Raw genomic sequence first — 25,376 nt, 5'->3', positions numbered from 1 at the left:
CAGCGATAGCTCTGGGATGTCCCTGATTGGGCAGGAAAAAGATTTAGAGGTTGTGATAGATCATGTAACTGCAATATTGATGAATTCCGCTAAACTTCCTTAGGAAAGGATTTGAAAAATGAAACCACGCCATCATATTACAGATCCTTACAGATGCAAGGCGTCTTTCTGCATCCGTCCGACGCTTAATCGGTCCTGTCTTTCCATTAGCGAACCGGACTCGCCCCCTGGATCTGGAAGCGCAGCCACGAGTGTCAAATTGGGCAGACGGGCAGCGGCCAGCAGAGGGCTCGGGTTATATCGAGAAGGAGGCGAAGGGAGGCCAGGCGTCCCTTCCTTCGCCGTGTTCCCAAAGGATCGGCGGCTGAGCTGAGCTTTTCGGGCAAGGATTTGGGAAGGCTGCACGGAAACCTCGGAGGCAACTGCTGCAGTGCTACGCCCCAGCCGAGCAGGCCGGTTCGGAGTCCCGCGGCGTCGCCTTTCCCGACCGGAGTGAGAACTGGCCGGGGCAGCCATTAAATTCTTCCTGCGCCGTTGTGTAGACGGACTGCGGCTGTCGAACACCCACAACGATTAAGAGGTAAGGAATCAGCTGGGCAGGAAATGGGGTTTTATCAGGAAATGGGGAGAAAGCCGAGGGAGAATTATAAATAAACATATACCGCTTTCCCAATCTGATCTGGGCTGGATACAAAGAAGGAATCAACATTCTGGGATTGCGCGTTTCCGAGAATCATTGAATGTAAAGATTGGGAGGCATTTTAAAGATAGCAATAGCGCTTAGACTTATATATCCCTTCATAGTGCTTTTTACAGCCCTCTGTAAATCGAGTCTGACCCTCTGCCCTCTTCAGGACGTTGATCTCCCTAAGCCGTGATTTGTTGGACAATGTTTGTGTTTGAGACCAGAGCCAGTTTGGTCTAGACTCGAGGTTAAGGCACCAGGCTAGGAATTGGGAGTGTGAGTTCTAGTCCCATTTTAGGCATGAAAGCCCGGCTGATCCTGGATCGTTCACACTCAGCCCAACTCACCTCACAGGATTGTTGTTTTGGGGAAAACAGGAGGAAGAAGGAGTATTAAGTATGCTGAAAATAATAAAAGTGGGATATAAATTAAATAAAATATAAATCATGATTTAAAAAGTGCAGTGGTTGGATTGCCACAGTGTGCTATGTCACAAAGTAGTAAATGGTGGAATACCTCCGGCTTCATGCCTGGAGCTCATCTACATTTCATAAATTATTTAGACAAGGGGTTAGAAGCGATGCTCATCCCATTTGCAGATGACACAAAGCTGCAAAGGATAGTTAATACTGCAGAAGACGGACTGAGTGTTCAATAGCATCTGAGAAACATGAACAGTTTAAGTGGGAAGAAATGTAGAGTTTTGCATTAGATAGGAAAAACCAGATCCCCAAGTACAAGATAAGTGGTACCTGGGTTTGACAACAACAGGAGCATCAAAACACTACAAACAGACAAGACCAACGGGCAGTAAATTAAATTGCCCAACAGGCAGTAAAGTGTCAACAAAAGCCTAAAGCATTCAAGTTGTTTAAACAAAGCATTTTGGGTTGCTGGTGACATGCAAGCAGAGAAGAAATCATGTGATGTCTTGAGACAGTGAATTCTGCAGATTGATTGCTGTCACAGAGAAAGCCCCCTTCAACATTAGGACACAATGGATGGTCTTAAAGACAGACAGATTCATGTGGGTATTAATACCACTTCCTGTAGCTCAGGGGTGTCAAACTGCTGGCCCGCAGGCTGGATGCATCATGTGCACCCCATTGCCAGCAGTGGAAAAAAAAGTCGTGATGCGTCATGACACATCACATGCCGTTGCGAGTTTGACACCCCTGCTGTAGCTTGGCAACACTCACAAAGAAACTGGCAGTCATTAAAACTGTTATAGTAAAACAGTTACATAAAACCAGTACTTTATCCTATTCAAGACTTTAATAAAACTTTCTGAGACTACCTATATTCCCAATCTATAAACCAGTTCCTATGGGCCCCTTCTTCTAAGTCTTACAGATTTCTACTCTCTTGCATTTCCAACAGCTGACATCCACCTTGACTTTCATGTACGTTAAATTACAGAATAATTGTCATTTGCTACTTTGGCCTCATCCCATGTCACCTAAACAATGTATGTGCCTGATAAGAACAAGTCTCCAGAGTTGTGAAAGCATAAATATGCTCAAGATCCTTTGAAATCAGGAAATGTGGGATTGGAGAGATCACACTGTGGTGGTTCCTAGCACAGAATAACAACTTATATCTATTTTTTCTTCAGCTGTTAAAATGTTGACCCAGGAGATCAAGAAGACCTTTAAACAGGAAGAAGAGGAGAAGATACAGCAGCACAATCCCCACTCGAAGGACTTTGGAGAAGTGCAGAACACGAACTTTAATCAGATCTTGAACTTCAACAGGCACCAGAGGACTCACTCCCAGGAACTCCCTTTCAAATGTTCTGACTGTGGGAAAACCTTCAGCTGCAGCTCGAATCTGATTCTGCACCAGAGGACTCACACAGGAGAGCGACCCTACAAATGCTTTGATTGTGGGAATAGCTTCAGTCGGAGTTCAACCCTGATGAGTCACCAGAGGACCCACACCGGTGAGAAACCTTTTAAGTGCCAGGACTGCTGGAAGAGCTTCGGAAGACGCTCAACCCTCGTCATGCACCTCCGGACTCACACTGGGGAAAAACCCTACAAGTGCTCTAACTGCCCTGCAACTTTTAGCCTGAGGTCTAGCCTCCGGAGTCATCAGAGAATCCATATGACCGAGAAGCCCTACCTGTGTCTGGAGTGTGGCAAAAAATTCTGCCGCAGTGCAGACCTCATCATACACCAGAGAATCCACACTGGAGAAAAACCCTATCAGTGCAATGCCTGTGGCAAGAAATTTAACAAAAACTCCCACCTTGTGATCCATCAGAGGATCCACACGGGAGAAAAACCCTACAAATGCCCCGAATGTGGGAAGAGCTTTTCTTACAGTTCAGTCCTGGTGAGTCATCAGAGACTTCACACTGGAGAGAAACCTTATACGTGTCTTGAGTGTGGGAAGACTTTCCGTAACAATTCACATCTGATCACTCATAACAGAGTACACTCAGGAGAGAAACCTTACACGTGCACAGAGTGCGGTAGAAATTTTAGTGCAAGTTCAAATCTTACAAAACATCAGAAAATCCATGAAAGAGAGACATCTTTAAATTATTCCCAGTAGGAAATGTAGTGGATGGGATTCTGATTAGCTACTCAAGATGCTTAAAAAAAGGACAAATATATGGCTTATTCTGGAAATCTTCTTAGAAAGTCCAAATGTTTGCAGTAAGGAAGGCCAAGGTAAAACAGACATAAGATAGCAAAGAATGTTGAAGTAGTCCTTGACGTCTGACCAAAATTGAGCCCAAAATTTCCATTGCTAAGCAAGACAGTTGTTAAGTGAATTTTGTCCCACTTTATGACCTGTCTCGCCACAATTCATAGCTAATCACTGCAATTGTTAAGTTAGTAACACTGTTGTTAAGTGAATCTGGGTTCCCATTGTCTTTGCTTGTCAGAAGGTCGCCAAAGGTGATCACGTGACCCCGGGGCATTGTGACCGTCATAATACATGCCCGTTGCCAAGCATCCAGTTTTGATCATGTGACCACAAGAAAGTTGCAACACTCAATAGTGTGAAAAACAGTCATAAGTCACTTTTTTGAGTGCTGTTGTAACTTTGGGCAGTAAATGAATGGTTGTAAGTCGAGGACTACCTGTATTCTATGTCTTGTATGAAAGGATTTCATTATTAAAAGGAACCTGATTTATAAATTTTTCTCTTTAAGCGTGGGATGAAGAAAATGCATTAAGTTCAAATTCTGCAACGAGGAAACTTGCATCTTTTTCTTTCTACCCAGAATAATGTAACAGAAAGAAAATATATTTGCATACTTTTACTCCCTTACTTTCTATTGCAAAATCCTAATTTTTAACATATTGTGGCAGCCGAACATACGAAAATTGCAGAAAGTTACAGTAACAATTGGAGAGGGGCTTTTTCAAAGTCACACATTGGGGGATTCCAGTTGTTTAGGATAGTCATCAAGATTGTTGGGGGCAATTAAGCTGACTTTGTAATAATGCCGCTTGGGGTGTGTGTGAAAGCCCTAATAAGCAGGCATATACATAGAATGAAGGCTACTGCTACGTTTGTAAAGCCGCCCTGAGTCTTCGGAGAAGGGCGGGATATAAATGGAATTAAAATAAAATAAAATAAATAAAAAAATAAATGCCAGTCAATCATGAGGCATAGTTCAAAATACTGTTGAAACTTAAAATGTCTGATTCAGTTCTGCTGTAGCTCCTGTGCTGGTTAAGCCGCTTGAGTATTGAATAAATTGAAAGGCAGAATATGATAAATAAAGTTGTTTTACTTGGCTGCCAAAAGTGTAGGCCAATGTGTGAACCTGAACAGTTTTTATTTAATTCACAAGGAAGATGATGTGCAAAATAAAAAGAATTGACCCCCAACTAAATCCCTAATAAGACCTAGCTTTCTTTAATTTTAGTGAGTTCATGGGCCACAGAAGTTGGAAGCTGGCTAGGAAGGTTCAAATGGTGATCACATGATCCTGGAACAGTGAACTTGCCACTTGCCAAATGTCTGAATTTTGATCATGAGACTATGGGGATGTTGCAATGGTTTAAATGTGAAAACTGGTCATAAGACCATTTTTTTCAGTGCTGCTATAAGTTTGATTACTAAACAAATGGTTGAAATTTTGGGCTCAGTTGTTGTAAGTCGAGGAGTACCTTTATTTGAATGTTTTTTTAGTATAATTTACTCTTTTTAGCCTTTACACAAGTTTCCTGAGAAGTTCAGGTTCAGATTTATGTATTAAAAAAATTATATGGACCGCCTAGCTCATTCTTGGCAACTCTGGGCAGATGTTTCAAATCACTGAGTTGTTTCTTCTTCTTCTTCTTCTTCTTCTTCTTCTTCTTCTTCTTCTTCTTCTTCTTCTTCTTCTTCTTCTTCTTCTCCTTCTCCTCCTCCTCCTCCTGCTTCTTCCTCTTCCCATTCCTCTTATTCTTCTTCTCCCTCCTCCCTCCTTCTCCCCATTCTTTTATAAATATGATTTTAAGTTTGGGGTCACCACCTGGCTGCATGCAGACTGCCAGTTTTTTTATATTTTCTAGTATAAAGCAGAATTCTTTCTATTATTATATCCTGCAATGATAGCAGCTCATCTTGGTCTTTTTTATATGTTTTATTGATTTTCTATTATTACAAATCATAAATGGTTAGTAAACAAACATGGTGTCCGGGTACATTTGTGACTCAGTGTTGCATCTTAACTTCGGTATAAATCTATTCAGTGTTACGTAATCCACTGGTTTGTTTTTTTTTTTTTGATCCCGTCTTCATTTTCATTTTTTCAACATTAAACAAATACAGTTCTTACTACTATTAATAGATACAAAATGAAATATACACACGTTCTCTTCATATTTATCTAGTGTTATACAAATAACAATAGTATCAATTTATAACCTCGAGCGAATCTCTTTTCGCCCTATATTCGATCTATTTCGATCTATTCTTACCAGCTGCAAGAAGTGTGACGTCAGAAGAAGGGCGGCGAGCCTCGCGCGAGAATTCCCTTTCCCGGGAAGGCGCGCAAGGAAACGCCGCCCGTGCAAATTCTCCGGAAGCGGAAAACGGTTTGCTCCTCTGTGCGACCTCGCACTGCTCTCTGCTGGCTTCAAGGAATCCTATCCCAATGGAAAGCAAGGGACGAGAGAGGTCAAATGCGAATCTCTACGAAGGGCTAAAAGCTTGGTAGATTCCGTGCTAATGGGCACCTTGGCACCAGCACGGTTGCCCAAACAGCGCTGTTTTTAGGATTGACGAGCGGAAAAGTTTGTGGATAAAATCAGAAATTCTTAAAGAGTAGCTGAAAATTTGTTTGAGGGCCCATTTCTTAACTAAGTGTAACTAATAGCAATCGCGAAAAGGTACAAACGAGTCTTACTAATCTGTGATAGAGAGTCACTGGCAATTGCAGTTTATGGTGATTAAGGATGTTAATGTAAACGGGTAGGAAAGTTTGGCGCTTTTATGACTCGTGGACTTCAACTCCCAGAATTCCTGAGCTAGCATGGCTGGCCCAGGAATTCTGGGAGTTGAAGTCCACGAGTCATAAAAGCGCCAAGGTTGCCTACCCTTTAATTGTGGAGCAACATAACTTTGACTCCAAATCCCAAACTTCACTTACACAGCGATAGCTCTGGGATGTCCCTGATTGGGCAGGAAAAAGATTTAGAGGTTGTGATAGATCATGTAGCTGCAATATGGATGCAGTGTGCAAAAGATGAATTCCGCTAAACTTCCTTAGGAAAGGATTTGAAAAATGAAACCACGCCATCATATTATAGATCCTTACAGATGCAAGGCGTCTTTCTGCATCCGTCCGATCGGTCCTGTCTTTCCATTAGCGAACCGGACTCGCCCCCTGGATCTGGAAGCGCAGCCACGAGTGTCAAATTGGGCAGACGGGCAGCGGCCAGCAGAGGGCTCGGCTTATATCGAGAAGGAGGCGAAGGGAGCTCAGGCGTCCCTTCCTTCGCCGTGTTCCCAAAGGATCGGCGGCTGAGCTGAGCTTTTCGGGCAAGGATTTGGGAAGGCTGCACGGAAACCTCGGAGGCAACTGCTGCAGTGCTACGCCCCAGCCGAGCAGGCCGGTTCGGAATCCCGCGGCGTCGCCTTTCCCGACCGGAGTGAGAACTGGCCACGGGCAGCGGCAGCCATTAAATTCTTCCTGCGCCGTTGTGTAAACGGACTGCGGTTGTCGAACACCCACAACGATTAAGAGGTAAGGAATCAGCTGGGCAGAAAATGGGGTTTTATCAGGAAATGGGGAGAAAGCCCAGGGAGAATTATAAATAAACATATACCGCTTTCCCAATCTGATCTGGGCTGGATACAAAGAAGGAATCAACATTCTGGGATTGCGCGTTTCCGAGAATCATTGAATGTAAAGATTGGGAGGCATTTTAAAGATAGCAATAGCGCTTAGACTTATATATCCCTTCATAGTGCTTTTTACAGCCCTCTGTAAATCGAGTCTGACCCTCTGCCCTCTTCAGGAGGTTGATCTCCCTAAGTCGTGATATGTTGGACAATGTTGAGAACAGAGCCAGTTTTGCACCAGGCTAGGAATTGGGAGCGAGATTTTAGGCATGAAAGCCCCGCCGACATTGGATCCTTCACACTCTCAGCTCAACTCACCTCACAGGATTGTTGTTGTGGGGAAAACAGGAGGAGGAAGGAGTATTAAGTATGCTGAAAATAATAAAAGTGGGATATAAATTAAATAAAATATAAATCATGATTTAAAAAGTGCAGTGGTTGGATTTTTTTTTAATTCCATTTATATCCCGCCCTTCTCCGAAGACTCAGGGCAGCTTACAAACTTAGCAGTAGCCTTCATTCTATGTATATGCCTGCTTATTAGGGCTTTCACACACACACCAAGCGGCATCATTACAAAGTCAGCTTAATTGCCCCCAACAATCTGGGTCCACTGTGGATTGCCACAGTGTGCTATGTCACAAAGAAGTAAATGGTGGAATACCTCCGGCTTCATGCCTGGAACTCATCCACATTTCATAAATTATTTAGACAAGGGGTTAGAAGCGATGCTCATCCCATTTGCAGATGACACAAAGCTGCAAAGGATAGTTAATACTGCAAAAGATGGAGTGAGTGTTGAATAGCATCTGAGAAACATGAACAGTTTAAGTGGGAAGAAATGTAGAGTTTTGCATTAGATAGGAAAAACCAGATCCCCAAGTACAAGGTAAGTGGTACCTGGCTTTGACCACAGATTAGACATAGCCAGCAAGGTGATGCAGCTGCCAAAAGAGCTGATGCAGTCTTAGACTGCAGCAAGCGAGATACAGTGTTGAGATCAAGGTTAGCCCTGATCTATTCTACATTGGTTAGACTAGAATACTGTATCTAGCTCTGGTTACTACAATCACAAAGAAATTGAAGGATTGGAAAGAGTGCAGAAAAGAGTGTCAGAGATTATGAGAGGCTTGGGTACAAAATATCTTCCAACCCCATTTTGGTTTAGTGTGATTAGATGAAAATAGGTCCAGTCGACTAACCTATTTAAGTAATATACTGCCCAGTGTTTCATAAAAAGCCCCAGTGCTAAATTAATTTATTATAATGACCCACCAGTGTCTTATTTGGAAGAAGGGGATATAAAATTTCTGAATCATTTCATTGGGCCTGGTCCACAGCCTAGATATGTTTCAATTAAGCAGGTATCATTAGCAAGATAATGTCAGCTGTTTCATGTGTACGTTGGAAAACTGGAGGTAGGCTCAATCCAGGCATCAGTTAAGCCACATGAATGCAATGGTGACAAACGTTCTACAGCATTATACCAGAGTTGATGTCAGGAATGGATGAAAGCCTGTTGCACATTTCTCCTTTTAAAAAACAATAGTTGCAATAGCTTTCAGATTGGAATAAAGGGAGCAAGACTGTAGCCTTTCATGACAACAACAGGAGCATCAAAACCCTACAAATAGACAAGACCAACGGGCAGTAAAGTGTCAACAAAAGCCTAAGGCATTCAAGTTATTTAAATAAACCATTTGGGGTTGCTGGTGACATGCGAGCAGAGAAGAAATCATGTGATGTCTTGAGACAGTGAATTCTGCAGATTTATTGCCATCACAGAGAAAGCCCCCTTCAACATTAGGAGACAATGGATGGTCTTAAAGACAGCCAGATTCATGTGGGTATTAATATGGAGCAGTGGGCTAATGCCTCCTTAAGTAATACTAGCTGCCTGCAATTAGTGCAGGTTCGAGTCCCACCAGGCTGAAGGTTGACTCAGCCTTCCATCTTTCCAAGGTAGTTAAAATGAAGACCCAGATTGTTGGGGGCAATAAGCTGACTTTGTAAAAATGCCGCTTGGCGGGGGGAGGGGGAAAGCCCTAATAAGCAGGCATATACATAGAATGAAGGCTATTGCTAAGTACATTGATTTGTGCTTCTTAGATTGTAAGCCGCCCTGAGTCTTCAGAGAAGGGCGGGATATAAATGGGATTAAAAAAACCCAACAACTGTAGCTCAGGGGTGTGAAATTGCCGGCCCGCAGGCCGGATGCGTCATACCGAAACTGAGCCCACCCATTGCCAGCAATGGGAAAAAAGTCGTTATATGACACATCATGTGATGTTGGGAATTTGACACACCTGCTGTAACTGGAAACACTCAAAAACAAACTGGCAGTCATTAAAACTGTTATAGTAAAACAGTTACCTGAAACCAGTACTTTATCCTATTCAAGACTTTAATAAAACTTTCTGAGTGTTTTCCAGGGTGGCCTAAAACAATAATTACAATAATCTAGCCAAGATATACACAATTAAAACACTACCTATAGGTTGAATAGAAGCTTTCGTGTCATAGCTGATATCTTAGTCCTCAAGTTATGACCAGTCATATAGCAACCCTTCAAAATGATTACCTATCTGAAATGGGATTTAATGACATGGATGCAAAGTTCAAATGGTTGCCTCCCTGGCACACAGTCACAACTGCATCTTGGTTGCTTGGCAACCTGGTTCTATCTATGGATGTTTGCAACATCCTGTGGTCATGTGACCATGTTTTATGACAGCTTTGCTGAAAATCGATGCTTCATTTTTGCCAAAAGTGTGCCCTAGTGAACGAGTTGGCTTAAAAACTGCCACCAAAAACAGTATAAATTTTGGTCAGTCACACGAGTATTCCATTTTACAACCGTTATGGTTTACAACTGTAATGGACAGACTCCTTTATGGTTATAATGCAAAGACTACCTATGCTCCCAATCTATAAACCAGTTCCTATGGGCCCCTTATTCTACGTCTTACAGATTTCTACTCTCTTGAATTTCCAACAGCTGACATCCACCTTGACTTTCATGTACGTTAAATTAGAGAATAATTGTCATTTGGTATTTTGGCCGTATCCCATGTCACCTAAACAATGTATGTGCCTGATAAGAACAAGTCTCCAGAGTTGTGAAAGCATAAATATGCTCAAGATCCTTTGAAATCAGGAAATGTGGGTTTGGAGAGATCACACTGTGGCGGTTCCTAGCACAGAATAACATTTTCATCTATTTTTTCTTCAGCTGTTAAAATGTTGACCCAGGAGATCAAAAAGACCTTTAAACAGGAAGAAGAGGAGAAGATACAGCAGCACAATCCCCACTTGAAGGACTTTGGAGAAGTGCAGAACACGAACTTTAATCAGATCTTGAACTTCAACAGGCACCAGAGGACTCACTCCCAGGAACCCCCTTTTAAATGTTCCGACTCTGGGGAAACCTTCAGCTGCAGCTCGAATCTGATTCTGCACCAGAGGACTCACACAGGAGAGCGACCCTACAAATGCTTTGACTGTGGGGATAGCTTCAGTATGAGGTCAACCCTGATGATTCACCAAAGGCTCCACACTGGCGAGAAACCTTTTAAGTGCCAAGACTGCTGGAAGAGCTTCAGAACACAATCAACCCTGGTCATGCACCTCCGGACTCACACTGGAGAAAAACCCTACAAGTGCTCTGACTGCCCTGAAACATTTAGCATGAGGTCTGGCCTTTTGAGTCATCAGAGAATCCATATGACCGAGAAGCCCTACCCATGTACGGAGTGTGGCAAAAACTTCTGCCACAGTGCAGACCTCATTGTACACCAGAGAATCCACACTGGAGAAAAACCCTATCAGTGCAACGCCTGTGGCAAGAAATTTATCAAAAACTCCCACCTTGTGATCCATCAGAGGATCCACACAGGAGAAAAACCCTACAAATGCCTCGAATGTGGGAAGAGCTTTTCTTACAGTTCAGTCCTGGTGAGTCATCAGAGACTTCACACGGGAGAGAAACCTTATACGTGTCTTGAGTGTGGGAAGACTTTCCGTAACAATTCACATCTGATCACTCATCACAGAGTACACTCAGGAGAGAAACCTTACACGTGCACAGAGTGTGGTAGAAAGTTTAGTGCAAGTTCAAATCTTACAAAACATCAAAAAATCCATGAAAGAGAGACATCTTTAAACTATTCCCAGTAGGAAATGTAGTGGATGGGATTCTGATTAGCTACTCAAGATGCTTAAAAAAAAGATAAATACATGGCTTATTCTGGAAATCTTGCTAGAAAGTCCAAATGTTTGCAGTAAGGAAGGCCAAGGTAAAAATAGACATAAGATAGCAAAGGATGTAGAAGTAGTCCTTGACTTATAACCAAAATTGAGCCCAAAATTTCCATTTCTAAGCAAGACAGTTGTTAAGTGAATTTTGTCCCACTTTATGGCCTGTCTCACCACAATTCATAGCGAATCACTGCAATTGTTAAGTTAGTAACACTGTTGTTAAGTGAATCTGGCTTCCCATTGTCTTTGCTTGTCAGAAGGTCGCCAAAGGTGATCACATGACCCCGGGACTTGGCGACCGTCATAATACATGCCAGTTGCCAAGCATCCACTTTTGATCATGTGACCACAAGAAATTTGCAACACTCAATAGTGTGAAAAACAGTCATAAGTCACTTTTTTCAGTGCTGTTGTAACTTTGGGCAGTAAATGAATGGTTGTAAGTCGAGGACTACCTTTATTCTATGTCTTGTATGAAAGGATTTCATTATTAAAAGGCCTGATTTTTAAAATTTCTCTGTTAAGCGTGGGATGAATAAAATATATTAAGTTCAAATTCTGCAACGAGGAAACTTGCATCTTTTTCTTTCTCCCAGAATAATGTAACACAAAGAAAATATATTTGCATACTTTTACTCACTTACTTGCTATTGCAAAATCCTAATTTTTAACATATTGTGGCAGCCAAACATACGAAAATTGTGGAGTTACGGTAACAATGGGAGAGGGGCTTTTTCAAAGTCACACATCCGGGGGATTCCAGTTGTTTAGGATAGTCATCAAGAAATGCCAGTCAATCGTGAGGCGTAGTTCAAAATACTGCTGAAATTTAAAATGTCTGATTCAGTTCTGCTGTAGCTCCTGTGCTGTGAGCCGCTAGAGTATTGAATGAACAGAAAGGCAGAATACGATAAATAAAGTTGGTGTTTTACTTGGCTGCCAAAAGTGTAGGCCAATGTGTGAACCTGAACAGTTTTTATTTAATCCACAAGGAAGGTGAAGATGTGCAAAATAAAAAGAATTGACCCCCAACTAAATCCCTAATAAGACCTAGCTTTCTTTAATTTTAGTGAGTTCATGGGCTGCTGAAGTTGGAAGCTGGCTGGGAAGGTTCAAATGGTGATCACATGATCCTGGAACGGTGAACTTGCCACTTGCCAAATGTCTGAATTTTGATCATGTGACCATGGGGATGTTGCAATGGTTTAAATGTGAAAACTGGTCACAAGTCATTTTTTTTCAGTGCTGCTATAAGTTTGATCACTAAACAAATGGTTGTAAGTCAAGGATTATCTGTAATGCGGTTCATACATTACACCAAGTCTTCACATTTGTTTGCTTTTGGCCTAGGGTGGTGTGTGAACCCAGACAATGGTGACTTGTTTACTAGCAATAACAATAGCAATTAGACTTACATACTGCCCCACAGTGCTTTTCAGCATTCTGTGATTGGTTTACAGAGTCAGCCTATTGCCCCCAATAATTAGAATCCTTGTTTTGCTGACCTCGGAAGAATGGAAGGCTGAGTCAACCTTAAGCCAGTCAGGATCGAACTTCTGACTGGGCAGTGAGCCTGCAATACTGCATTCTAGCCATTGTGCCACCACAACGTTTATGGTAAAATGAACTGTGTGAACCTAGGTCAGGGGTGTCAAACTCAATTTCATTGAGGGCCGCATCAGCATTGTGGTTGCCCTCAGGGGGCTGGGTGGGTGTGGCCTATGGGGTGGGCATGGTTAAAGTGCTTATGGCCAACTGGGTGGGTGTGGCCAGCTCTACATCGTTCGCCTCAAGGGTGCCTATGGGGGCCTGGGCAGGAGTGGGACAGATCTGAGGGTCTCTGGCAGAAGGAGGGTCTCTGGGCCAGGGCCAAGGCAGTGGGGGCCGTTCCCTCACTGTTTCCAGGATGGCTTCGCGGGCCGCATGAAACCACTTCACGGGCCAGATCTGGCCCCCGGGCCTTGTGTTTGACATGTCTGACCTAGGTGAATGAATAAGCGTACATGTTTTCTTGGAAAAGTGGTGTTATTTTTGGAAGGGAAACAGTGTTTAAGTGTCTCACTCAGCAGCAGAAATTTTGGGCTCAGTTGTTGTAAGTCGAGGACTTCCTGTATTTGAATGTTTTTTTGGCATAATTTACTCTTTTTAGCCTTTACACAACTTTCCTGAGAAGTCCAGGTTCAGATTTATGTATTAAAAAATTTATATGGACCGCCTAGCTCATTCTTGGCGACTCTGGGCAGATGTTTCAAATCACTGAGCTTCTTTCATTGTTTCTTTTTCTCTTTCCTTTTCTTCTTCTCCTCCTCCTGCTTCTTTCTCCTCCTCCTTCTCCCTCCTTCTTCTCCCATTCTTTTATAAATATGATTTTAAGTTTGGGGTCGCCATCTGACTGCATGCAGACTGCCAATTTTTTTTAATATTTTCTAGTATAAAGCAGAATTCTTTATATTATATTCTTCAATGATAGCAGCTCATCTTGGTCTTTTTTATATGTTTTATTGATTTTCTATTATTACAAATCATAAATGCTTAGTAAACATGATGTCCAGGTACATTTGTGACTCAGCGTTGCATCTTTACTTCGGTATAAATTTATTCAGTGTTACGCAATACACTGGTGGGTTTTTTGATCCCTTCTTCCCCTGATGTTTTCATTTTTTCAACATTAAACAAATACAGTTCTTACTATTAATAGATACAAAATTAGACACACACACATTCTCTTCATATTTATCTAGTGTTATACAAATAACAGTATCAATTTATAACCTCTTTTCTAATCACTTTATATTTAAATTATATTTGCAAACAAAGCCTCCTTATTAAATCAGTGTCCTGGTTTTCAAGCTCTTACTTACGTTTAATTTCCCATCAGTATTCAAAATAACTTTTGTCAGTTATGATTTTCTAAGTTAGTTATATTTGCATAACCGAAGGTTTCATTTATACAAGCCATCTTAGTGTTTTTATAATTCCCATATCATAAAAAGTGCTATTCTAATTATGAATCATATATTTCTTCTTCTAAAAATCTATATCTATGTGTATTCTTTTGTCCATATTCAAGGAAATATTGGCTTATATAACCCCATCTGATATGTCAGATCTTCTGTTTTTTTAGTCTAACTCTAGCTTGCTTTCTTTGCCAATTAGCTTTCCAGGCCAAAGTAATTAAATCACCAACAAATTCTTCCTTTGTTTTTGTAAATACTGCTTGGAATGGGAAAAACAATTTAAGTAGGGTATTTTTGAGGAGGAATTCTGCCCAGTTGTATTTATTAGGCTCCTGCTTTCCTTCTCCCTCAATTTCTCTCTTCATTTTTTGCCTTCTAATTTCTGACATTTCCCCTAACAGCTTTATGATCTCTTTTTAAAGTTCGTTTTCCTTATTCTCAGGTATGTTTTGAAAACCTAAAGAATAAGATGTCTTTTCCATTTCCATTGTTTTGGTTAAGTCTTGCAAATTCTGCCACATTATGTTTCCCTTCTTTTATATCTTGTCTCTTTAGATCAATTTCCTCTGGTTCATCTTCTGTTTTCTGACTTGTTTGTTCATTCTTTGTACTTGTTTTCTGGGAATTTTCTAGTTGTGAGTTTAAGTTAGAGATTTGCTCATTTATATTATCAAAGTTGTTTTTAATCTCATCATGATTTCTTCTTGCATCTTCTTTATGTGAAATAATTGTCTCCTGACTGCCTGGCTGAGGAATTCTGGGAGTTGAAATCCACAAGTCATAAAAGGGCCAAGTTTGAAGACCCCTGGACTATGGGGATGCTGCCATGATCATAAGTGTGAAAAATAGTCGTAAATCGCTTTTCTCTGTGCCATTGTAATTTTGAATGTTCACTAAACAAACTTGTGAGTCAAGGACTATCTGTAATTGAAATCAGAATTTCTGTTGCTACGCAAGGCAGTTGTTAAAAGAGTTACACCTTATTTTATGACCCTTTTTGCCACTGGTAAGTGAATTACTGCAGTTGTTAAGTGAATCACATTGTCGTTAAATGGCTCCAGCCTCCCGCGTTGATTTTGCTTGTTGAAAGCTAGTTGGGAGGATCACAAATGGCAATCACATGACCCTAGGCCACTACAACCTGTCATACATTGTGAGTGTGAGGACTGATTGTAAGTCACTTTTTTGGTGCCATTGTAATTTCAAGCTATCATTAAATGAATAGTCATAAGTCGAGGAATCATTGAAGCTCTACCAACTTCAAAAGTGGGCTGCCTTATGAGCAGAGTTGTACATATTTACTCCTATTCCTAGGATAAAGCTTCCCAGTTGGGCGTAACCCCATTCTGCCAAGTCATATGAATGTGACATCAATAGCGTGCATGGGACATAGTGGCTATGTTAACACAAACTACTAACTTGGTTATTGAATTAACCCATTTTCTGGATTTACAAAATACAAAATGAATTAAACAAATGAATTGGGTTGGTACAACAAATCTCCTCCAATCAAACTTAACCCCTGGTGATCTCTTCCACACAGCTGTCTTGACAATGGTGTGACAGTGAACTTCGCTTTCTTCCTTTTTCAACTTTCACATCTAGCCAATTAATCTGGGAATTCCCTAAGAGTTCCCCTCCCATTCAAACATCAGCCACAGTCAGCTGGGTGCCACTAACACCTGTGAAGTAACCTTGGTTATACAATGAAGTTTAACAAATTGTGCAAATGCATTTGCTCGATCTTTTACTTCACCGCGTTACACGTGCTGTATCACCTCGAACCTAAAACACTAACAGTATAATTTAGCCTTCAGGCAGAGCGCACTGACTTGAGGGCCCTATCTCCAGATCTTTAAAGATTTTTTGTAACATCTAAGGCAGATTTCCCCAGCTGGGTGATTAAACAATATAAATCCAGTGCATTTTGACGGCATCAGTTTGGAGGAAACTTCCTCGGGATGCAGGATGGTGGAAAGTTATTTTAAGCCGCTCTGTTTCTTCCAACCTCCCCATTTGTCCGCCAAGGGGCTCGATTGCACTGACCCACACATTCCTTGTTCCTAGAAAGCCTCGTGTTTGGGAAAGCGGCTGCCCTCGAGCGAATCTCCTTTCGCCCTATTCGATCTATTGCGATCTATTCTTACCAGCTGCAAGAAGTGTGACGTCAGAAGAAGGTCGGCGAGTCTCGCGCGAGAATTCCCTTCCCCGGGAAGGCGCGCAAAGAAACGCCGCCCGTGCAAATTCTCCGGAAGCGGAATACGGTTTGCTCCTCTCTGCGACCTCACACTGCTCTCTGTGCTCTCTCTGCTCTCAGCTAGCAGGTCTGGCTCAGGAATTCTGGGAGTTGAAGTCCACGAGTCATAAAAGCGCCAAGGTTGTCTGTCCCTGAATTATAAAGCAACATACCTTTGACCCCAAATCCCAAACTTCACTTACACAGCGATAGCTCTGGGATGTCCCTGATTGGGCAGGAAAAAGATTTAGAGGTTGTGATAGATCATGTAACTGCAATATTGATGCAGTGTGCAAAAGATGAATTCCACTAAACCTTCTTAGGAAAAGATTTGAAAAATGAAACTATGCCATCATATTAGATCCTTAACATAGTTATACAGATCCATAACACTACTGCTAAATCTTGAAAGGGGTCCTTAGTGCAAAAAAAGGAAGCCAAACTCTTCGGTTTAAAAAAAGAACAAATGTGAATGCATACCCAATGATCCATGGGTTGGAGAAATCAAACAGATAATTTTTTTTTCTTCTTCCCTGTACAAATTTATGACTTGAAGACATTTAATTTCTAGTTTAAGACTCTTGGAAATAGGTAAGTGGTGCAGTATGGTATACAGGATCAAAAGTACACCTGGTCTCATGGAAACATTCTGGGAGGTTAAGGATTGTATTTCTACAAGCTGAAACGGCTTGTTACCCTCTGGTCAGTTTTGGCTCTTCTTGATAAGGTTTGATTATGGTCAAATCTGATTAGTACTCGGATGATCAAACGTCTGCAGGTACGATTGAGAAGTGTAAAACGACTCCAGAAAAATAAAAATAAATCAAACTTCGGGCATCAAAAGACGTTGCGATTGTAGATGGTGGGAATGAGCTTGGGCATTTGAAGCTTTGCCGCTGCAGATAATACAAGCGTCGAGCTGCGCTTCACACGCTCCGTGCCGCATTAGGGCAAGTGTTTTCTGCATCCGTCCGACGCTTAATCGGTCTTTCCATTAGCGAACCGGACTCGCCCCCTGGATCTGGAAGCGCAGCCACGAGTGTCAAATTGGGCAGACGGGCAGCGGCCAGCAGAGGGCTCGGCTTATAACGAGAAGGAGGCGAAGGGAGCTCAGGCGTCCCTTCCTTCGCCGTGTTCCCAAAGGATCGGCGGCTGAGCTGAGCTTTTCGGGCAAGAATTTGGGAACGCTGCACGGAAACCTCGGAGGGAGGTACGCGGCAACTGCTGCAGTGCTACGCCCCAGCCGAGCAGGCCGGTTCGGAGTCCCGCGGCGTCGCCTTTCCCGACCGGAGTGAGAACTGGCCACGGGCCGCGGCAGCCATTAAATTCTTCCTGCGCCGTTGTGTAAACGGACTGCGGCTGTCGAACACCCACAACGATTAAGAGGTAAGGAATCAGCTGGGCAGAAAATGGGGTTTTATCAGGAAATGGGGAGAAAGCCCAGGGAGAATTATAAATAAACATATACCGCTTTCCCAATCTGATCTGGGCTGGATACAAAGAAGGAATCAACATTCTGGGATTGCGCGTTTCCGAGAATCATTGAATGTAAAGATTGGGAGGGATTTTAAAGATAGCAATAGCGCTTAGACTTATATATCCCTTCATAGTGCGTTTTACAGCCCTCTGTAAATCGAGTCTGACCCTCTACCCCTTCAGGAGGTTGATCTCCCTAAGCCGTGATTTGTTGGACAATGTTCAGAACAGCCAGTTTTGCACCAGGCTAGGAATTGGGAGTGTGATTTTAGGCATGAAAGCCCCGCCGACCTTGGATCCTTCACACTCTCAGCCCAACTCACCTCACAGGATTGTTGTTGTGGGGAAAATAGGAGGAGGAAGGAGTATTAAGTATGCTGAAAATAATAAAACTGGAATATAAATTAAATAAAATATAAATCATGATTTAAAAAGTGCAGTGGTTGGATTGCCACAGTGTACTATGTCACAAAGAAGTAAATGGTGGAATACCTCCGGCTTCATGCCTGGAGCTCATCCACATTTCATAAATTATTTAGATAAGGGGTTAGAAGCGATGATCATCCCATTTGCAGATGACACAAAGCTGCAAAGGATAGTTAATACTGCAAAAGATGGACTGAGTGTTCAATAGCATCTGAGAAACATTAACAGTTTGAGTGGGAAGAAATGTAGAGTTTTGCATTAGATAGGAAAAACCAGATCCCCAAGTACAAGGTAAGTGGTACGTGGCTTTGACCACAGATTAGACATAGCCAGCAAGGTGATGCAGCTGCCAAAAGAGCTGATGCAGTCTTAGACTGCAGCAAGCGAGATACAGTGTTGAGATCAAGGTTAGCCCTGATCTATTCTACATACAGTGTTGAGATCAAGGTTAGCCCTGATCTATTCTACATTGGTTAGACTAGAATACCGTATCTAGCTCTGGTTACTTACTACAATCACAAAGAAATTGAAGAATTGGAAAGAGTGCAGAAAAGAGTGTCAGAGATTATGAGAGGCTTGAGTACAAGATATCTTCCAACCCCATTTTGGTTTAGTGTGATTAGATGAAAATAGTTCCAGTCGACTAACCTATTTAGGTAATATACTGCCCAGTGTTTCATAAAAAGCCCCAGTGCTAAATTAATTTATTATAATGACCCACCAGTGTCTTATTTGGAAGAAGGGGATATAAAATTTCTGAATCATTTCATTGGGCCTGGTCCACAGCCTAGATATGTTTCAATTAAGCAGGTATCATTAGCAAGATAATGTCAGCTGTTTCATGTGTACGTTGGAAACCTGGAGGTAGGCTCAGTCCAGGCATAAGTTAAGCCACATGAATGCAATGGTGACAAAAGTTCTACAGCATTATACCAGAGTTGATATTAGGAATGGATGAAAGCCTGTTGCACATTTCTCCTTTCAAAAACCAATAGTTGCAGTAACTTGCAGATTGGAATAAAGGGAGCAAGACTGTAGCCTTTCATGACAACAACAGGAGCATCAAAACCCTACAAATAGACAAGACCAACGGGCAGTAAATTAAATTGCCCAACAGGCAGTAAAGTGTCAACAAAAGCCTAAAGCATTCAAGTTATTTAAATTAACCATTTTGGGTTGCTGGTGACATGCAAGCAGAGAAGAAATCATGTGATGTCTTGAGACAGTGAATTCTGCAGATTGATTGCTGTCACAGAGAAAGCCCCCTTCAACATTAGGACACAATGGATGGTCTTAAAGACAGCCAGATTCATGTGGGTATTAATACCAGTAACTGTAGCTCAGGGGTGTCAAACTGCTGGCCTGCGGGCCAGATGCATCATGCCCATCCCATTGCCAGCAGTGGAAAAAAAGTCGTTATATGACACATCACGTGATGTTGTGAATTTGACACCCCTGCTGTAGCTTGACAACACTCACAAACAAACTGACAGTCATTAAAACTGTTATAGTAAAACAGTTACATGAAACCAGTACTTTATTTATTTTTTATTTATTTATTTTAATCCCATTTATATCCCGCCCTTCTCCGAAGACTCAGGGCGGCTTACAATTTAAGCACAAACCATGTGCTTAAATTTATCCTATTATTATTTATCCTATTATCCTATATCCTATTATTATTTATCCTATGCAAGACTTTAATAAAACTTTCTGAGTGTTTTCCAGGGTAGCCCAAAACAATAATTACAATATTCTAGCCATGATATACACAATTACAGCACTACCTATAGGTTGAATAGAAGCATTCCTGTCATAGCTGATATGACCAGTCACATAACAACCCTTCAAAATGTTTACCTATCTGAAAAGGGGGATTTAACGACATGGATGCGAAGTTCAAATGGTTGCCTCCCTGGCACATAGTCACAACTGCATCTTGGTTGCTTGGCAACCTGGCTCTATGGATGTTTGCAGCATCCTGTGGTCAGGTGACCATGTTTTATGATTGTTTTGCTGAAAATCGATGCTTGCTTCAATTTTGGCAAAAGTGCGCCCTAGTGAACAATGAGTTTGCTTAAAACTCCATTATGGTTATAATGCGAAAATTACCTATATTCCCAATCTATAAATCAGTTCCTATGGGCCCCTTCTTCTAACTCTTACAGATTTCTGCTCTCTTGCATTTCCAACAGCTGAAATCCACCTTGACTTTCATGTATGTTAAATTAGAGAATAATTGTCATTTGCTACTTTGGCTGCATCCCATGTCACCTAAACAGTGTATGTGCCTGATAAGAACAAGTCTCCAGAGTTGTGAAAGCATGAATATGCTCAAGATCCTTTGAAATCAGGAAATGTGGGATTGGAGAGATCACACTGTGGTGGTTCCTAGCACAGAATAACATTTTCATCTATTTTTTCTTCAGCTGTTAAAATGTTGACCCAGGAGATCAAGAAGACCTTTAAACAGGAAGAGGAGGAGAAGATACAGCAGCACAATCCCCACTTGAAGGACTTTGGAGAAGTGCAGAACACATCTGAGGAGCACGCGGTCCAAAAGAAACACAACTGTTCCATCTGTGGAAAGAATTTTTGCCGCCGCTCAGACCTTGTCCGACACCAGAAACTCCACTCAGGAGACAGGCCCTTTACTTGCACCAAATGTGGGAAAGGATTTGTCCAGAGCACCCACCTCATTGCCCATCAAAAGAGCCACACCAGAGAAAAGCCCTACTATTGTCCTCACTGTGGGAGAAGCTTTAATCAGATCTTGAACTTCAACAGGCACCAGAGGACTCACTCCCAGGAACCCCCTTTCAAATGTTCCGACTGTGGGAAAACCTTCAGCCGCAGCTCAAATCTGATTATGCACCAGAGGACTCACACAGGAGAGCGACCCTACAAATGCTTTGATTGTGGGAATAGCTTCAGTCGGAGTTCAACCCTGGTGACTCACCAGAGGACCCACACCGGCGAGAAACCTTTTAAGTGCCAGGACTGCTGGAAGAGCTTCGGAAGACGCTCAACCCTGGTCATGCACCTCCGGACTCACACTGGGGAAAAACCCTACAAGTGCTCTGACTGCCCTGAAACATTTAGCGTGAAGTCTGGCCTTTTGAGTCATCAGAGAATCCATATGACCGAGAAGCCCTACCTGTGTCTGGAGTGTGGCAAAAACTTCTGCCGTAGTGCAGACCTCATCATACACCAGAGAATTCACACTGGAGAAAAACCCTATCAGTGCAACGCCTGTGGCAAGAAATTTAACACAAACTCCCACCTTGTGACTCATCAGAGGATCCACACGGGAGAAAAACCCTACAAATGCCCCGAATGTGGGAAGAGCTTTTCTTACAGTTCAGTCCTGGTGGGTCATCAGAGACTTCACACGGGAGAGAAACCTTATACGTGTCTTGAGTGTGGGAAGACTTTCCGTAACAATTCACATCTGATCACTCATCACAGAGTACACTCAGGAGAGAAACCTTACACGTGCACAGAGTGTGGTAGAAAGTTTAGTGTAAGTTCAAATCTTACAAAACATCGGAAAATCCATGAAAGAGAGACATCTTTAAACTATTCCCAGTAGGAAATGTAGTGGATGGGATTCTGAGTAGCTACTCAAGATGCTTTAAAAAAAAAAGATAAATATATGGCTTATTCTGGAAATCTTCCTAGAAAGTCCAAATGTTTGCAGTAAGGAAGGCCAAGGTAAAAACAGACATAAGATAGCAAAGAATGTAGAAGTAGTCCTTGACTTATAACCAAAATTGAGCCCAAAATTTCCATTGCTAAGCAAGACAGTTGTTAAGTGAATTTTGTCCCATTTTATGTCCTGTCTCGCCACAATTCTTAGCGAATCACTGTAATTGTTAAGTTAGTAACGTTAAGTGAATCTGGCTTCCCCATTGTCTTTGCTTGTCAGATGGTCGCCAAAGGTGATCCCGTGACTCCGGGACGTTCCGACCGTCATTAATACATGCCAGTTGCCAAGCATCCAGTTTTGATCATGTGACCACAAGAAAGTTGCAACACTCAATAGTGTGAAAAACAGTCATAAGTCACTTTTTTCAGTGCTGTTATAACTTTGGGCAGTAAATGAATGGTTGTAAGTCGAGGACTACATGTATTCCATGTCTTGTATGAAAGGATTTCATTATTAAAAGGACCCTGATTTTTAAAATTTTTCTCTTTAAGCGTGGGATGAAGAAAATGTATTAAGTTCAAATTCTGCAAACTTGCATCTTTTTCTTTCTCCCCAGAACTATGTAACACGAAGAAAATATATTTGCATACTTTTACTTGCTTACTTGCTATTGCAAAATCCTAATTTTTAACATATTGTGGCAGCCAAACATACAAAAATAGTGGAAAGTTACAGTAACAATTGGAGAGGGGTTTTTTCAAAGTCACACATCTGGGGGATTCCAGTTGTTTAGGATAGTCATCAAGAAATGCCAGTCAATCATGAGGCATAGTTCAAAATACTGTTGAAACTTAAAATGTCTGATTCAGTTCTGCTGTAGCTCCTGTGCTGTAAGCCGCTTGAGCATTGAATAAACAGAAAGGCAGAATACGATAAATACAATTGGTGTTTTACTTGGCTGCCAAAAGTGTAGGCCAATGTGTGAACCTGAACAGTTTTTATTTAATCCACAGTGAAGATGAAGATGTGCAAAATAAAAAGAATTGATCCCCATCTAAATCCCTAATAAGACCTAGCTTTCTTTAATTTAGTGAGTTCATGGGCCGCTGAAGTTGGAAGCTAGCTGGGAAGGTTCAAATGGTGATCACATGATCCTGGAACGGTGAACTTGCCAAATGTCTGAATTTTGATCATGTGACCATGGGGATGTTGCAATGGTTTAAATGTGAAAACTGGTCACAAGTCATTTTTTTTCAGTGCTGCTATAAGTTTGATCACTAAACAAATGGTTGTAAGTCAAGGATTATCTGTAATGCGGTTCATACATTACACCAAGTCTTCACATTTGTTTGCTTTTGGCCTAGGGTGGTGTGTGAACCCAGACAATGGTGACTTGTTTACTAGCAATAACAATAGCAATTAGACTTACATACTGCCCCACAGTGCTTTTCAGCATTCTGTGATTGGTTTACAGAGTCAGCCTATTGCCCCCAATAATTAGAATCCTTGTTTTGCTGACCTCGGAAGAATGGAAGGCTGAGTCAACCTTAAGCCAGTCAGGATCGAACTTCTGACTGGGCAGAGTGAGCCTGCAATAGTGCATTCTAGCCATTGTGCCACCACAACTTTTATACATTATGGTTAAATGAACTGTGTGAACTTAGGTGAATGAATAAGCGTACATGTTTTTTTGGGAAAGTGGTGCTGTTTTTGGAAGGGAGACAAGTGTTTAGCTGTCTCACTCAGCAGCATAAATTTTGGGCTCAGTTGTTGTAAGTTAAGGACTACCTTTATTTGAATGTTTTTCTAGTATAATTTACTCTTTTTATCCTTTACAAAAGTTTCCTGAGAAGTTCAGGTTTAGATTTATGTATTAAAAAATTTATATGGACTGTCTAGCTCATTCCTGGAGACTCTGGGCAGATGTTTCAAATCACTGAGCTGCTTCTTCTTGTTCTTGTTCTTCTTCTCCTTCTCCTCCTCCTCCTCCTCCTTCTCCCTCTTCTTCCTCTTCCCCTCCTTCCTCCTTCTCCCGTTCTCTTATAAACATGATTTTAATTTTGGGGTCACCACCTGACTGCGTGCAGACTGCCAGCTTTTTTATGTTTTCTAGTATAAAGCAGAATTGTTTATATTATTATATCCTTCAATGATAGCAGCTTCTCTTGGTCTTTTTTTATATGTTTTATTGATTTTCTATATTACAAATCATAAATGGTTAGTAATCGTGATGTCCGGGTACATTTGTGACTCAATGTTGCATCTTAACTTCGGTATAAATCTATTCAATGTTACGCAATCCAGTGGGTTTTTTTCACCTGATGTTTTCATTTTCTCAACATTAAACAAATAGTTCTTACTACTATTAATAGATACAAAATTAGATATACACACTTTATCTATCTAGTGTTATACAAAAAACAATAGTATCAATTTATAATCTCTTTTCTAATCACTTTATATTTAAATTATATTTGCAAACAAAGCCGCCTCCTTAAATCAATGTCCTGTTTTTCAAGCTCTTACTTAAGTTTAATTTCCCATCAGTATTCAAAATAACATTGTCAGTTATTATTTTCTCAAAGTTAGTTATATTTGTATAGCCGAAGATTTCATTTATACAAGCCATCCCAGTGGTTTTATAATTCCCATATCAAAAAGTGCTATTCTAATTATAAATAATATCTTTCTTATTCTAAAAATCTATATGTGTTATCTATTCTTTTGTCCATATTCAAGCAAATATTGGCTTATATAATATCCCATCTGATATGTCAGATCTTCTGTTTTTTGAGTCTAACTCTAGCTTGCTTTCTTTCCCAATTAGCTTTCCAGGCCAAAATAATTAAATCACCAACAAATTCTTCTTTTGTTTTTGTAAATACTGCTTGGAATGGGAAAAACAATTTAAGTAGGGTATTTTTGAGAAGGAATTCCGCCCAATTGTATTCATTAAGCTCCTACTTTCCTTCTCCCTGTATTTCTCTTCATTTTTTGTCTTCCAATTTCTGACATTTCCCCTAACAGCTTTATGATCTGATTTTTAAATTCATCTTCCTTATCCTCAGGTATATTTTGAAAACCTAAAGAATAAGATGCCTTTTCCATTTCCATTGTTGTGGTTAAGTCTTGCAGATTTTTGTCTGTGCCACATTATGTTTCCCTTCTTTTATGTGTCTTTAGATCAATTTCCTCTGGTTCATCTTGTTTTCTGACTTGTTTGTTCATTCTTTATAGTCGTTTTCTGGGAACTTTCTAGTTGTGAGCTTAAGTTAGAGATTTGCTCATTTATATTATCAAAGTTGTTTTTAATATGATTTCTTCTTGCATCTTCTTCATGTGAAATAATTGTCTCCTGAATTAATTGTAACATAGAATGTATTTCCTTCTGAAAAA

At 41.2% G+C, this 25,376-nt stretch overlaps 1 protein-coding gene across 3 annotated transcripts; it reads left to right on the top strand.

The window, feature by feature from the left end:
• Positions 1-17: 17 nt before the first annotated feature.
• LOC308661713 (uncharacterized protein) lies at positions 18-23,872 on the top strand. Of its 3 annotated transcripts, none has more exons than XM_081316864.1 (3): positions 18-580; positions 2,301-6,881; positions 20,761-23,872. In XM_081316864.1, the coding sequence occupies exon 3, from the start codon at positions 20,769-20,771 to the stop codon at positions 21,921-21,923; it is 1,155 nt and encodes a 384-aa protein (XP_081172990.1). In that variant the 5' UTR covers positions 18-580; positions 2,301-6,881; positions 20,761-20,768; the 3' UTR covers positions 21,924-23,872. The 3 variants fall into 3 exon arrangements, with proteins under 3 accessions (XP_081172990.1, XP_081172991.1, XP_081172989.1); XM_081316865.1 differs by lacking the exon at positions 20,761-23,872 and adding an exon at positions 10,212-12,762; XM_081316863.1 differs by lacking the exons at positions 18-580; positions 2,301-6,881 and adding an exon at positions 17,525-17,815.
• Positions 23,873-25,376: the final 1,504 nt, after the last annotated feature.

The sequence above is a fragment of the Vipera berus genome (genome assembly GCF_964194415.1).
Source record: "Vipera berus genome assembly, chromosome: 2".
Lineage (NCBI taxonomy): Eukaryota > Metazoa > Chordata > Lepidosauria > Squamata > Viperidae > Vipera > Vipera berus.
This window is presented reverse-complemented; position numbering and strand designations above follow the sequence as displayed.

What these genes read in the sequence shown, in the direction of transcription:
- LOC308661713 (XM_081316864.1), top strand. Translation starts at nt 20,769, where the DNA reads ATGTTGACCCAGGAGATCAAGAAGACCTTTAAACAGGAAGAGGAGGAG.